This window comes from Cyprinodon variegatus, unplaced genomic scaffold (assembly GCF_000732505.1).
Source record: "Cyprinodon variegatus isolate N-32 unplaced genomic scaffold, C_variegatus-1.0 Scaffold617, whole genome shotgun sequence".
NCBI lineage: Eukaryota > Metazoa > Chordata > Actinopteri > Cyprinodontiformes > Cyprinodontidae > Cyprinodon > Cyprinodon variegatus.
Window position 1 is genome coordinate 297,762 of NW_015151070.1, and position 16,063 is coordinate 313,824.

Below are 16,063 nucleotides of genomic sequence, written 5' to 3' on the forward strand. Positions count from 1 at the left end.
AGAGTTACTCCTTCCTGTATTAACCCTAAAACATTAAGAAAATGCTAAAATTAAAAGATTAAGTTAAATAGTTTTTACTTAATTATTTTATTGGACAATCATCAAAACTTTTGACGCAGAGGGGAACTCATGATAAGACAAAATACCCAAAGGGGAACACAAATCAAAAAAGATTGGGAAACACTGCTCTGAATATAATAATAATAAAAAAAAATATATATATATATATATAATATATTATTCTGTCTGCCCCCTCCCCCGTGTCCCAGCATGTGTGTGTGGACTGTAAGAAGAACTACTGCAGCCATTGCTCCGCCCAGCAGGGGCTCCGGCCCCGCCTCTGTCACACCTGTCAGCGTTTCTATGGGAACCTGCTGGAGCGGGCGGAGCTGATGAAGCTGAAGGTGAAGGAGCTGAGGGACTACCTGCACCTGCATGAGGTCTCCACTCACCTGTGCAGAGAGAAGGTGACAGTGAACCAATCAGAGAGAAGCTCTGCCCCAGTTTCAGCTTCCAGTTAAACCAGTGCTTTCTGTACTTCAGGAGGAGCTGGTGGAGCTGGTCCTGAGTCAGCAGTCGTCACCGTCCGGTAGCTCCGCCCCCGACATCCAGATACCTGACCTTCCCACCGTGACCTCTGACCCTGATGACCAGGCGCCTCGGATCTCGGTCTCTGACACGTCTTCTGATGGATCGAGCCCTTCCCCGCCCACTCCAGAGCCTGAAGCTCCGCCCCTAACTTCAGACACCGCCCAGTCTGACCCTGAGCTGGAGGAGGACGACCCGGTAAGGCCTTTTGATGGTATTAGATATTTTCTCTGGTTCTGTTTCAGCTGACTCACCCGTCCTTCCCTACCTACGCGTTTCAGGCCTGGGATGCGGAGGAGGCCCCCGTCTCCGGGCGCAGGGCCTCGCTGTCGGACCTGAACAGCGTTGACGACATCGAGGAGCTCAGCGTCCGGCAGCTGAAGGAGATTCTGGCCCGGAACTTTGTGGACTACAAAGGCTGCTGTGAGAAGTGGGAGCTGATGGAGAGGGTGACCCGGCTGTACCAGGACCAGCAGAACCTGCTGGGTGAGTAACAGCAACCCGTTACAACATTGCTCCATTCTGATCCCACCTGAGTGGGTTTAAACAGGAAGTGGTTGATCAGTGGTCGCTGAACCTGATTGGATGTTTGATGATGTCACTGCTTTTCTGTTTCAGCGGCCAACTTTGTGAATGCTACAGGTGAGTTTGCTTCTGACTGTCGGATCAAACGGTTTTGGGGTCGTTTCCTTAAACTGTCCTCTTGCTACCGCAGGTGGCGGCGGCGGGCCGGCGCCGGGCGTGGAGGAGAACCTCTGTAAGATCTGCATGGACTCTCCCATCGACTGCGTCCTGCTGGAGTGCGGTCACATGGTCACCTGCACCAAGTGCGGGAAGCGGATGAGCGAGTGTCCCATCTGCCGGCAGTATGTCATCCGGGCCGTGCACGTCTTCCGGTCCTGAACCGGTACCGGTCTTCATCTCTTCCTCTGCAGAACCCAGCGCCTTTTAAAACAATAAATCAGAGCCAGTTCCTCCCGAAGAGATTCATAATTTCATCCTCTTTCCTCTGCTACGATTGAAGATGTCGGTACGACTGTGACTCCGTCAGATCGGACCTCCAGGCTGTGGCGCTGCTGTGGTAGCCCAAATGGACCCGAACCCGTTTGCAGGATCAGGAGCAGGGCTCCTAAAGCTGCTCGGACTCTTCATTTTGCCTTAACCTGAATATAGACTGAGCAGGTGGTCTCTGCCGGGTTCTGGAGTCGTTCAGGTTACTTTAACGGTCAGAACACCGTTTAGTTTCCATGTTTCTGGGTTCTTCTGCCTTCCAAGTGCCTTTTTAGGGAAGCGTCTCTACATTCCAGCTTTAACTGTGCTGTTCGGAGAAGGCCCATTTAGCTGCTTTGTTTTGGTATCACTGGGGGTCGGTTAGCCTTTGTTACCATTACTTTTCCTACACCTCCATGAGTGTAAGAGTTATTAGTGATTCATTGAGAGCTTATCTAAATACCCAAAAAGACGCCATAGAGCTTTAGGTAAACCCCCCTTTAAAAACGGTCACAAATAGTTGGACAATACCTGAATGCTTCAGGATTTTCTTCCATTTTCTAGTTCTTCTTCAATCGCAGTTTAAAATGGAGAATTCTTTTTTTTCATTTTTTTGTTGCAGGAAGTTCATATTCTGGGAAATTTTCAGAAACTTTTCTGATTTGAACTTTTTTTAATCATATTTCTCCCAACAGTTTTACTGTCCAATCAGAGCCCAGAGTGTAGACACGGCTAGCCTCATTCACAGCCAGGAGTTTTTTTCTCCTTGGTGCTCAGAATATGTCCCATATAAGGTTCTGACATTTGGATCCGAATTACTCTGATACTCCTGGAGCTTCTCACACACTGACAGCTTCAACTCTAGTTTCTCTGTGATGAAAAGAGTGGTGCTGTGGGCTTCTCTTCCACACTGGTGCCTAGGGTAGGAGGAAATCGCCATGGCAACCATTCTCTGCTCCTAAAAGTCTCTTCTGTAATAAAAGGACTGGAACCAGCTGGATACCAGGTGCGCTGTGTAGCCCTGCCCCCAGCTTCAGATGACTGGTTCAGCTACAGGATGAAAGGCTGCTTTTCACATTTTAAGCTCATGTTTTTAGTTGGAGGAAAATCCAAAGCAGGGTCTAAGTCTTTTATGTATTTATAATTAATAAATTAGATTTAATGTATTTTTTCTGGAGATACAGTGAAGTGTCCTACGTCTAGAGTCTAACCTCTTACAACTGATAGGGAATTATTGGGGAGAAAGGGAAAAACGACAGCTGGTCAGCAGAGAACAGGATCACTGCACGGCCAGCAGGGGGCAGCAGAGGCTGCCGAGCCTGTGGGCAGAGATTATGACAGGAGTTCAAAGGGAATAAAGTGATGATTTCTGGGAAGGTTGAGGCTGTGTTCTGTCAGATCAGCATACTCCATCAGACCAGCATACCCATAGTTGATACATATGTGCAAGACGTCAGTCAGATTTGCGTTTATCCCTTTAGTTTTGTTCGAAAAATAGACTTAAAACTACCTAAACAGGCGTGTATCACTTTAGTCATGTCCAAAAAAAGCTATTAAAGGTCAGATCATCATACTTAAAAAAAAAAAAACAGAAGTAAGCAATTAAATTGTTTTTGTTTTTGTTTACATGACTAAAGGGATACATGCCTCTTGAGGTAGTTTAAAGTTTATTTTTCATACAACAATAAAGGGATAAACAAAAAAGATAATCTAAAGGGATAAACAGGTATTGACTATGACTATGCTGGTCTGACTGTGTATGCTCATCTGACAGAACAACAGATCAGCAGTTTCTTCCTGCTCCGGATCTTTAGGAACCAAGAGATTCTGCTGAATGTTTGTTTAAATCTAACAGTTGATTTTATGATGTTTACCAGCAGCATGTGTGAAGTTTTTTTCTTCTGTTTGCACTAAAACCTGTTGATGCTTTAACACTTAAAGCTTTTTCTTTGGGTTTAATTTTTTTTTTTTTTTGTGTGAATATTCTGGATTTTCTGTGTGAGGTGTGTTTTTTTGTTGTTGATTTTTTTCTTTGTTTGATCTATTGTTTCTGCCTGCTGGGATGGATCAGCTCAGGTCATTAATCTGTGGTATGGCAGATGAACTGATCTTGGCACCAAGTGTGTGGCCCCGAATGCACAGGTTTGAAACCTCCTCAGATACTCTAAATGTAGCTGGAAACTATATGAATTCCATATTTTGATTTTTCTGGAATCAGTGAAAGAGATTTTAGTTAATGGAGAGAGCTTGGAATAAATTTCTAATGAAACTGAACCAAATGAACACTGTCTCTTTTATGCATTTACACCTGGATCCAGAATGAGTGTTGGGAGCCTCTGAAACACCAAGCTGCTATTTTAAACCCCCTATCATCTGATTCACAATCCAAAGCATGTTTTTTTAAAATTCCTTTATTTTCAATGGATGGAGATGGATGTTAAAACTGATCAAAGATACACAAATAACAGTATACTCTGGCGTTGTGGTCATAGAAGAGTTTAGCATAATGGTTAAATAGCAGTTCACCTGTTTTGTCACTAGATGGCAGCCATATGCTTTATTAGTGATTGCTAAGATCTGATTATTTTCTGTTTCAGGTTTATTGAGTTTTTCAGATTAACCGAATTAAAAAACAAAATCTAGAATAAACATTTGAGTTTAAAACTATAGTTTGATATGAAATAGATAACATTCCTACTGGAATTTGGTAACTGCTGAAGTTCTGGCAGCTTTCCTGCCATTTTAGGGACTGCTAGCACTGTTAGCTTTAAGGTGATGTAAGTAAACCACATTTGGTTACAGAACAAACGCATTAAAACTGCTGGTTAAGATTCTCAGTCATCCAGGTCATAGTCATTCCAAAAAATGTTTTTAAAAAAAACATTCCACTGGACTTTGTTTCCAAGTTTGAAGACATTTCGCTTCCCATCCAGGAAGCTTTTTCTATTCAAAATGTCAGAAATTGTGTTGAGTTCAAGGCTTTATACCATAGCCCAACAATGCCTTGTTTTTATTTTTGTTTAGAAAATGTGCTAATTGAAACGGACGACGTTTCCACCCCTTTGGTATGGGGATCATTTGGCTTCTTTTATTAGCCTGCAATGCCCCATACCTGTCTATGTCTCTGCAAGGGGGGCGTTAAAGGGGATTGTTGGTCTAGCTGAAAAGGTGAGGTCTTTTTTTTTTTTTCCCTGCAAGGGGTTGGGTTGCGATGATAGCAGAAAGGGCTATATGTATGTATGTATGTATATATATATATATATATATATATATATATATATATATATATATATATATATATATATATATATATATGGTTAGGGTTACTGAGATCCAACTGGAAAAATGCAAATGCATGAAACAGACTGTTTTCATGCATTTGTTCATTATGACATTTTTTTCTGCATGCAGTTAATTAAAAGAGAACATTAGAATATACATCAGAAAACCAATTTCAGACATAAATGTGGACTTAATAAAAGTTTGTTGAGCATGCTTGAATATTATCTTTAAAATGTACCCATCCCTCTTCTTGCTCCTTCTTTTCATTAATTTTCAACTTTAAACATTCAGCTTTTCTCTTTTTGCCTTTATAAGGATTTGAGCTGTGCTTCCCTGATGATCAGATTTCACTTCAGTCATTCAAGCTTACATTATCTTGTTACATAAAAAATATTCTGGTAATTCTATTAGTTTACTTTTATTTTTATTTATTTATTTATTTGTATTTATTTTATTATCTTACTTTTATATATTTTATAGATTTCGTTTTTTTATTACCTTCATTATTGGTGGGTTTCTCGATAGAACAAAAGGAGTGATTTGTCATCACAGAACATGTTGATAAGCCAAAAATGAAAAAGTTGGGACTCTTTATGTCCAATTTAGACAGGGGGAAAAATTAAAGCAGAGACAGACAGCCTGATAGAATCTAAAGCAAACTCTATGGTTGATGCAGTTCAATCCCAGTGTCTAATCCTAATCTGAAGAATATTCTTATGCTGGATGTGTAGAGTTGATGGTTGATACCAATTCTGTCAATATGGGATGAAATAAAATAGCTGATGTTAGAACAAAGACTGTTTATTAAGGATTGTACAACAGAAAAATTATAAGTTAATATAAACACAAATATAGATTTAAGTACTAAATTTCACATAGGAAAAAGTAATTTCCCTACTGGCCTTTAATGATTACACGTACACTCCATTTTCTATTTCATTTTTATTAAAAGTGAAACGAGATTTTAAAAGGACTAAACACTGCTGTCAGTGTTTTGTAGCAAACAATCGTGTTTTCTCTTTTTTTTTTATCAGTATCACTGGTGGTATTCTGCTATAACATGTGAAGGGAAGAATAAAACAGAAAAGCTCATCTTTAATAAACAAAACACTTTTCAAATGTCACGTTCAGTACGTTGAAGCTCTTCCTGCTCCGCGCGCGCTCCCGACGAGGGGATAGAAACGTTCTCAGGGATAAAAACCTTGGCATGACAGCGGCACCTGATTGGCTGGCTGTTGGTCCAATGGGCGGAGCTCAGTTTGAACCGCCGTCCCGCCTCCTACATAAGTATCAGATTTCCTGCCACCATCATGGTCGCTAGCGGAAACTTTTTGTAAAACAAACGTAGTAACCGTTGGAGCTAACAAAAAAATAAGCGTCGTCTCTAGTCTTTACCCAATTCTATGGGATGTTGGAAGTCGTCTCTTTTTGTTAACCGACTTGTTTTTTAAAGTTTAGCTGCTGATATGGCTGACAGAGCGGACCGGAGGAGGCAACCAGCGGGGCGGAGGAGCCGGCAGATCCAGCCGAGGAAGGGCTCCGTCAGCCGGGTACGGGCTACGCTGTAGCGCTTAGCATCCAGGACCGTTAGCTGGTTCTCTGTTAGGGCTGGAAAACCTTTAATAACCCCATGTTTCTAAAACCGATCGATCCGCTGAGGTTAAGCTGTATAAAACTATTTAAAAAAAAGGATAAAGAAAGTGCTTGATTGCAGCAACAAGCTAATGTTTATACAAACAAAAAAATATATAAGTTAGCGGTGTTTGAAGTTAACTCACTCTGCGGGTTTTGGAATGATTTTAAAAAGTTGTTACTCCGTTTTAAAGAGGTTTTTCCATCTGAGAGCAGTTTTTTTGTTGTTGTTTTGTTTCCACTGAGCTCCTGCAATGGTCCCAGAATCAAAACAAACCAGCTTTACTCCGTTTTAACAAAGAAAAAAATGCTTTTCCTGTCTTTTATCCTCCCCCTGGGTTCATTAGACACCATAAATTCCCTTGGAAGCCATCGATATTCAATTTATCAATAGATTTATCCTTTCTTTCCTCAGCAATGCCCTTTTGAACTCTACATTTTGAGTCATGCATTTTGTAAACTGTCCTGTCTGGTATTTAAACAGCAGAAGTGTTTTGGACTTTAAAGTGAAGCTGATCTAATCTAATCATTTCAAATAGTGGCATAGCACACAATTGGAACTAGTTTATTTCTATAGCGCCAATTTACAACACATTAATCTCAAGGCACTTTACAGTTCATCAGATCATACAGTAAAATTGATTCAAAGTTTTCTATCTAAGGAAAACCAGTTGATTGTATCGACTCATTGACTCTTCAGCAATCCCTCACACTAAGCATGCTTGTAGCGACAGTGGAGAGGAAAAACTCCCTTTTAACAGGAAGAAACCTCCAGCAGAACCAGGCTCAGTGTGAGCGGCCATCTGCCGAGGCCGACTGGGATTCAAGGAGACAGAAGCAGAGATACAAAAAGCAGCTGTAAAAGGCGGCCCCGTCCAGGAAACACACAGCCAGGCAGACGAGTTCCAAGCCAGCTCCTATGTCAGAGGATGAAGAGAACACATCAAACCAGTCACAGTCAGAGAAACAGGACTACACTGAAAAACAGGCCGATCTCCAGCATCTATAAACAAAGGTGTTGATGGCAGCAGCCCAGCTCAGATTTCTCTCCAGTATGGTGTCACTACCAAACAGGAACAGACCAGATGAAGCTACTATGACAAAAAGAAGAGAGAGCAGAACGTTAGAGATTGAACTAACAGATTCTGCAGAGTGTGAGAATAGAGAGAATGAATCAGAGTGATGAAATAGGGGTCCCTATGTCCTCCAGAAGTCTAAGCCTATAGCAGCATAACTATAGAGATGCTCAGGATAACCTGAGCCACTCTAATATTGTAGCATGGCATACACTATTCGTGTTTGCAGTTTGAAGAACACCTGCTTGCTTCTGATGATTTCCTTTAGCTAACCAATGAGTGTTTGCATTATATGAGTCATCCAATTAAAATAGTTTTCACTAGATGTTGATGGCGCCAATGATCTGCATTGGATGGCGCACATGACGTGAAATAAATATTTATAAACATTAAAATGAAGCCAAGAGTAACGAGTAAAGTTTGTTTTAAAAATGTAAGGAATAGAAAGTACAGATACTTGTATGAAAAATGTAATGAATAGAAGACAGAAGTAGGAAGAAAAAGAAGTAATGGAGTAAAGTATAGATACCTAAAAGGTGTACTTAAGTACAGTAGTGAAGTATTTGTAGTTCGTTAGTTGACATCTCTTTATCTAACGATCTGCTGTTTGTTTCAGGTCACCCTGGAAAAGGTTCTTGGAATCAGTACAGTCGGCAGCAGCTTTCTGACCTCTGACCCCGTTTCTGGGCGTATCGCCTATCCTGCAGGGTAAGCCCCCCCCCTTTTTTTTTTCTTCAATCGTTGTGACGCATCAGGTGGCCCTACAGGAAGCTGACTGTTGCTCCCGTTTCAGGTGTGTAGTGGTGCTGCTTCACCCGCAGAAGAACGTACAGAGTCACATCATCAACACGTCCAGGAAGCCCTTCACTGCGCTGGACTTCTCCCATGATGGGAAACACCTGGTCACTGGAGAGGTGAGGGACTAACTGGATCAAGTAATGCAGGGAAATGCAACAGAACCAGCAGGTTTGACTCTTTGGGTCTGTTGTTCCAGAGCGGCTACATGCCCTGCGTTCGGGTCTGGGAGGTCGACGGAGGTCAGGTGGCCAAAGTCCAGGCGCATAAGTACGGAGTGTCCTGCGTGGCGTTCTCCTCCACCAGCTCCTATGTGGTTTCTGTGGGATTCCAGCACGACCGGACCATTAGCGTGTGGGACTGGAGGGTGAGGATAAACATGGTCTACTTAAAACGCCCAAGTTCTCAATGTTCAGTCTTTCATCTGTACATTTGTTTAAAGGGAAGATCCAAAGTAGAATCGTCCACTTGGAGAATTAGGTCTACCTTCAGACTGCTACCACCTGTACAACCTTATCCATTTCTTTTTTTTTTTGTTTTTTTGACTTTTTTAACAGCACTAGTTGCTTGTTTCTCTGACAGTAGGCTGACAGGAAAGGCGGTATGAGAGAGGGGGAGAGACATGCGGGAAAGGACCACAGGCCTCCGTGCATGGGTCGTGCACGCCAACCACTCCGCCACCTAAACAACCGTATCCATTTCTTTCTGAGTGATAAATACCGGATCCTGGTGTTTGTTTTCCACCTCAGGTTCTGTTGTTTTTAGCTCCAGAAATGAAAAGCTGCTAATAGTAACGTCATTGCTGATGAATTTCCATTCTGAGGCAGAGGCAGTGCACACACCTCAGAGGATCTCATTGCTGCTGAGTGCAAGTAGCCTCCTGGGGTCCCCTACCATTACAATAGATTAAAAAATCTCTTTATTGTCCCACAATGGGGAAATAGTGGTGTTACAGCAGCAAAAGCATTACAGCAAAAGTGGTCCCACAAATGTGTACTTCCCTGATTTCTGTCGCACTGGTGACGTCATCAAAGCCTGCGTGTCGTCGTCAGACACGCAGCTGAGGGGGACAGTGGCCACACAGCTTGACAGCAGAGGATCAGAATCTCCTTTATGGTCAAATGGAAAAAGAGCCAAAAGCAGAGTGTTAGCGGGTCAACCCGGTTTTAAAAAACCCGGGTTTTTAGCGGGAAAGCGGATTTAGGGTCATTTTGTTTCTCACCTCCTGCACTGAGTCCAGAGGGCATCCAATCACAGAGCTGGCCTTCCTCAGCAGCTGATCCAGCCGCTTCCTCTCAGCTAAAGAACTGACCGCTCCATAGAAGATGGCTGATGCCACAACAGAGTTATAGAAGGTCTTTAGGAGTGGCCCCTGCACTCCCAAAGACCTCAGCCTCCGCAGCAGGAAGAGTCTGCTCTGACCTTTCTTATACAGAGCCTCATTGTTGTGAGTCCTGTCCAGTTTATTGTTCAGATGGACACCTAGGTACTTATAAGAGTCCACTATCTCAAAGTCTGTTCTCTGGATGTCCACCGGTGTCAGTAGGGTGGATCTGCTACGCGAAAGTTCACCACCAGCTGCTTGGTTTTCACTGCATTAATCAGGAGGTGGTTCTGCTGGCATCAGTCCATCAAGTTCTGGGTCCACTGTCTGTACTCGGAGTCGTTCCCCCATATTATGAGACCAAGCAGGCAGCGTGGGGAGTTGATGGAGAAGGGAGGTGTGAAGTACCAGGGAGAACAGGAGTGGCGACCTAGCAGTTCATTAAGGGGCTTTGGTAGTGAGGGCATCCCTTGGATATTGTTGCATGTTTGAAAAAAAAGTATAACAATTTCCCATTAAAGCAATGACCAACAATCCTGATCCCCATTAACCTCTTCTACCTAAAACGGACTGATTCCCTTCATCACATGAAACATCCTGTGATGCATGAGCAGAAACCTGCATTGTGTTTAAATGGCTTCATTTCTCACAAAATAAGTAAAAAAAAAGTAAAAGAAAAAACAAAACAAAACAAAGAGGCAATATAAACCATATATGGTGAACCCTGTCACTGATAAATAAATAACAATAAACAAACATACAGTTTCTGGTTCAGTGCCATGCATCAGAACTCGACCATGACTGAGAAGAAAAAAAAGACTGAATAAGTGGCATCCGTGCAGATGCAGCAACATGCAGACATGTTCAGGCCGGGGCTATTGGCCTGCATCGTGCATCACATAGAAAAAAAACAACTTTTACCAGAACAATGAGGGGAAAATGGGCTACCTCTGCACCGCCACTCTGGCAGATGCTGTGGAGTTCTTTAGCTGTGCGGCGCAGCTCCATATCTTTAGTTGAGGCAATCAGTGGAAAAAGTGGACCGACTCAAACCCCGAACAACATGGATACTAAAATAATCAAATGATCAATATCTTCTGAACAAAAACAGCATTTGGCTTTTGATCTATAAATTTAATTTGAATTTATAATAAGTGGGAAAATATTAAAATATAGTGATATTGCAATATTATGATATCCTTTTGTGACCCAAGTATCGAATCGAAACACCCATGCCAATACTCACCCCTACTCAGACCAGAATATTGGCAGGCCGACGCATCGGTCCCTTTCAGGACCAGGCGGCATCACGAACAGAAGTACGACATGAGACGCATGCTATATATGCTTTAAAACAAACTCTCTGCCATGATTGATTCCACCACTGTCACCCGCTGCTATAAAAAGCTCTGTTTTTGTGACTAACAAGGGAAAATTCTGCCTGCGGTGCCGGCGGGTCACATGCATCCAGCTGATGTGAGTCTGCCACAGGATAGAAGCTGAAGCTGTTGTAGATGATTTTAGCATCAGACACAGATGGCTGAACTTCTGTCTGCAACAACGGCACAGGACAGGAGGGAGAACACTACAGTGTCTGTAAGAAGGCTGAGTTTTAAAATATCTTCATTGTGGATAAACAAACCGGATGATATTTTAGAACATTATAGTATCGGCTGATTTATTGGTACGTTCAGCAGCCATGTCATGCGCATGCCCTGCTGCTCCCTCCGTTTGTTTGATTTGTTTAAAGTCTGAGGGAAGTCATATTTAAATTTGAAATCATTCTGGTTTAACAATATATTTAAATGTAATCTTTATCAGACCATATTGTCTCAAAAGTTAGAAAATTTCTATTTAAAAAACATCCTGTCTTTAAAATATCTGTTTTTTTACTTTATCTTCTGCAGGCCACTTAGTTATACGTCAGCTTGTACACCTAAATTCGCCCAATCATATATCAACGGTCATCTGTCAATCAAATTTTTTCAGTCAGCTAATATACGCAATGGTTGAAATAAGATTAATTTACTTTCCCATTGAGTTCCATCCCAGTGTTCACGGGGATGGACGTCTGTGTCTTCAGCAGGCGTAGAGCTAACAGAACTGGCAGCGTTGCGAGGCAAGGGCTCAAACATGTACGGCTGGAAGCCTTCTACACCAAACCAAGCTTCTGCCACCCTGGCTTCTTTTTCCACAACATCTTCATCCCGCTTTCCTCCTCTAAATAAAAAATATCTGATGGAGGAGACTCGTCCACGACCTCAGACACAAAACTCTCCTCCTCTTGCATGTTTCCTCTGTCCATAGCGTTCCTTGACAGTGTCGTTTCTAAGTCACCAATTTAGTGCTACTTGGTCCCAATGGGAAATTCCATTGGGACCAAGTAGCACTAAATTGGTGACCTACTAGCACTAAGTTGCTAACTGGTTAGCAAGATGCTCCCAATAAACCGGCCACAACCAAACTTGCTTGAGATCTTCCGCCACAACAATCCCACCCCCTTGAAAAACGACCAATCACATTCACTTTATTCACTCGTGTAAAGTCTTGCACCACTCGGGAGAATTCAGAAACAACAGTTGGAACAGCCGCTTCCCGAAGACTTTAAAGAAGTTGTCCGGTCATATTTAGTATTCAAACTTCTGAAAGTACTTTAAATATGAAATTATTATATACTGATCAATAAGTGTTTTCATTGAAAGTAATTTCATTTTAATGTGCTTTACTGGAGGCATCCATGTTTGTCAAAGAACACTACTGCCACCTACTGGTTTGTGACGTCACGGTGCGGTATCGTCTGTTGATCAAGTCCCAGTGCTGTATCTGGTGTTTGTCACAATGCGCTATTATCCAAGTCATCTTGAAAACATTCTTCTTCCAAATGTTGGCTACATATTACGTGTTTTTTCTCTGACCAGAAGTTCGCTGGCAAATCCTTTGCTTCAAGTTGGCGATCCAACGACAAACCCGTCTGTGGAGGATCAGGAATCAGAAAATTGAAATACTTACCCGATGTATTCCAACATCCAGCTGCCATGCACGTGGGCATTGTCAGTTTCACTATAGCTCTGGTGAATTTCAATGGTGAAGTCCTCTGGAAATCTTCAATAATTGTTGTTGATTGCAGATGTGTCTAGTAGTTCCCATTGATTCTGCTTGTAAAGCGGGGAGAATGGCGCTAGGCTTACTGCACTGTGATGTCACTGCTGGAAGATGTCAGGAGTGAGGTGTTACTATATTTTGGCAAAAATGGCCACTCCCAGACTCTGTGATCACAACAAAAAGTTTTATTTTTGTTTTTTTTACTGATTAACGCTAAATTCATTAAATCACTGTGAACGGATTCATTTTAGGTATAAATGATTCATTGATTCATCTTTTCTGCTGGGTGGACTTTTCTTTAAAAAAAAAAAAAAAAAAAGTTTATTCTTGAAAGTTGTCGTAACATTGGTTTCTGTTACTTTAATCACATAAATGGAGGAAGAAAAAAGCCCCATCGCCTCAAAAACCAGCAGCAGATATCAAAGATTTAACAATTTAACAATTGGCCTAATGAAATAATCTGCACCCGCCTTAGACACTTTTTATCAGTCGATGTCTGATCGGCATGTTGTCCAAAATTCCACTATGTTGCGTCTCATGTTTGTCCTTTTTTTTCATTTTCCAAACCAAATTGTAGGATTTTGCTTATAGAAGCATAGAAAAGAGGTGCGAGTCAGTATGAAACCTGGTGATTCGCCTGCTTCTGGGGCAGCCTGTCCATGTCCAATAATCTGTTTGTTGTGGTTCTGCTCGTCCTGCTTTAGAACTTGAACGATCTCCTCAGGATTTAAGTTTTGCTTCTTTGTTCTTGTCTGAGCAGAAAGGCGCCATCATCGCCTCCAACAAGGTGTCCAGCTCCGTCTTCTCCGTCTCCTTCTCCAAGGACAGCAGCTACTTCGTCACAGCAGGAAACCGACACATCAAGTTCTGGAACCTGGACGCCTCTAAAGAGCAGCGGGTCAGCTGACCTCGCCGCGGCAGATCGCAGCTCGGAGATCGCGCCCTGCAGCAGACTTTGCTTTAACCCTTTCCTGTCTGTCATCAGGTGAACAGCACTGTGCCACTGATTGGCCGCTCAGGGTTGCTAGGTGACTATCAGAACAGCGTGTTCTGTGGAGTGGCATGTGGGCGGGGCCTAACGGCAAACAACACCTACTTCGTCACCACATCTGGAGTTCTGTGTCTGTTTAACAGCAGCCGGCAGCTGGAGGCCTGGGTCGATCTAAAGGTAAGAACCCGGACGGTTAGGACCAACTTCTCTGGACCAGAACCGTCACTAGAACTTTTGGAGCTCCTGTTTATTTTTTTCTTCTTCTGCTCCAACAGACGTCGGTGGCAAGCAGCCTGGCGGTCAGTGAGGACTTTGTCTTCTGCGGCTGCGGGAACGGAGTTATCAGAGTTTTCCGCCCGGCTGACCTGCAGTACATCGGGACGCTGCCGCAGCCGCACCGGCTGGGCGTGGACCTGACCCGGAGCGCGCAGCACAGGTCCGACCTGCGCAGACCCTCTGGCTGACCTCAGGCTCCGATCCGTCCTGAATCTCACAGCCTGTTCTCCTTCAGCAGCCCCCGTCCCGCCGACCCTGGGGCCCCGCATCCCGACACGCTGGCTCTGAGCTTCGACCCCAGAGGCCAGCGCCTCGCCTGCGTCTACACCGACCACAGCGTCTACGTGTGGGACGTGCGAGACGTGAAGAATGCCAAGAGGCTCTACTCGGCTCTGTATCACAGCAGCTGCGTGTGGAACATCCAGGTCAGTACGGGACGTTCTCAGAGCCTCATCCAGGGATGGAGGGAGAAGAAGAACGATGCTGTTTTCCAGATTGTCCTCTGATGGACAATAAATGCAGGTTTTCATGTGCATTTCTTTAGACCAGAGGTCACAGATTAGCGGATCAGGGTCTGGATCCGGACCCAACCTGCTTTAAAACATTTATAAATTACCCCATGTTGTCCGACGGCATTGTCTAACATCACTTACGCCGCTTCTCATGTTATCATGGTAAAGCCCTCCAGAGCATCCGGGACCGGACTACATGTGATACTAATTATCCAATGAGCTGCTGTCAGTCTGGGTTGCTGCTGCTGCTACTTTTAGACACAGCAGGAAAACCTGTGGTAAGCCGGGCAATGGGAAAGAAGGAGAAGATGATGAGAAAAAGAGCAGAGAAAGTGTGGACTGCTAGAAGAACTGCAGTGAACTGGTGACTAGGGTTGTCACAATACTAAACTTTTCAACTCGATACCGATACTAAGTAAAATATTCGATACTCAATGTCATTTTCGATACAAGGATAAAAACAAAGACTCCAAAATTCAACAGAATTTTTTTCATTAATAAACACAATACAATAAATACATAAATAAATACAATAAACAATATTTTGAGGTTGTATGCTGTGCACAATATTAAGCAAGCTTGATAAAAAAAATTTACAAAATTAAAATGAAGTGTTCCTTCCTTGGCTATGCTTTACACACATAACAATGACACTCGCCAACCCGGTTAAAAAACAAAAATAATTCTCAGCAGCTGCACCTGTTACAGAAAAAAGTCTGAAACCGAAAAGAGCACAGAATTATTCAATCACACAGTGTTCAGAAAGTGCATTGTCCTCTATTCTGCACTTTAGATGAATGACTGCTTAGGTGCCACTGGTGGTGGCACTGTATCGATACTTTTGGAAATGAGTATTGTATCCGGATACAAATTATACTCTTTATATACTTTTTTTGAGTATCGATACTTTTGACAACCCTACTGGTGACAGAAAAGTGAAATGGCACGCTCAAAGATGACCCTGCACATCTTGAGTATGTTTGGCTTAACCTGCTGCTGTGAAGCAGGATTCTCCACCATGAACAGAATCCAAAATAAATATGGATCCAGGCTCAAAATGAGCACTATGATGTGTGATTTAGAATGGCTTTGTCTCCATTCAAACCCAGGTTTAAAGCCTTGCAGGGCAGCATAAAGCCCACTGCTCTCATTAAGCCATGAAAAGAAAAAACAATTGTGTATATGCCAAACTGAAAGATGGTTATCTACTTAAAAAACACTTAAGATGGAAAATGCTTTTTTTATTTTATTTTAATTTTTTAATCTATTTTCTATTTTAAAAAGTCAATGTATAACTGGGAAGAATAAACACCTCATTTTATTCCAGTGTTAAATTCTGTTTAAAGTAACAGATTAGAATTAAAACTCCGGACCTTTATTGGTTGTTGATTTTCTTTATTCTTTTTTTTTTTTTTTTTACAGTGTCCTGTCTGGCAATGTGGCAATAAGAATAATTGTCTTGATGCCAAAAAGAGCCCAACAGATTTTACTTTCA

General features: G+C 42.6%; 2 protein-coding genes across 2 annotated transcripts in view; both read left to right on the plus strand.

Annotated features, from left to right (window-relative positions):
- Window positions 1-3,041, plus strand: part of rffl (ring finger and FYVE-like domain containing E3 ubiquitin protein ligase) — an 8,712-nt gene extending 5,671 nt beyond the window's left edge. The window contains exons 3-7 of the mRNA XM_015392971.1: window positions 270-467; window positions 544-786; window positions 870-1,074; window positions 1,207-1,230; window positions 1,304-3,041. Of these exons, the coding sequence (XP_015248457.1) occupies window positions 270-467; window positions 544-786; window positions 870-1,074; window positions 1,207-1,230; window positions 1,304-1,491 (858 nt within the window). The 3' untranslated portion in view covers window positions 1,492-3,041. The remainder of the gene's footprint in view (window positions 1-269; window positions 468-543; window positions 787-869; window positions 1,075-1,206; window positions 1,231-1,303) is intronic.
- A 3,115-nt stretch (window positions 3,042-6,156) lies between these two features.
- The window catches only part of LOC107096356 (mitogen-activated protein kinase-binding protein 1-like), a 31,463-nt gene continuing 21,556 nt past the window's right edge, over window positions 6,157-16,063 (plus strand). Inside the window, exons 1-8 of the mRNA XM_015392970.1 lie at window positions 6,157-6,410; window positions 8,185-8,276; window positions 8,362-8,482; window positions 8,563-8,730; window positions 13,550-13,687; window positions 13,775-13,957; window positions 14,056-14,216; window positions 14,292-14,481. Coding sequence (XP_015248456.1) covers window positions 6,327-6,410; window positions 8,185-8,276; window positions 8,362-8,482; window positions 8,563-8,730; window positions 13,550-13,687; window positions 13,775-13,957; window positions 14,056-14,216; window positions 14,292-14,481 — 1,137 coding nt within the window. The 5' untranslated portion in view covers window positions 6,157-6,326. The remainder of the gene's footprint in view (window positions 6,411-8,184; window positions 8,277-8,361; window positions 8,483-8,562; window positions 8,731-13,549; window positions 13,688-13,774; window positions 13,958-14,055; window positions 14,217-14,291; window positions 14,482-16,063) is intronic.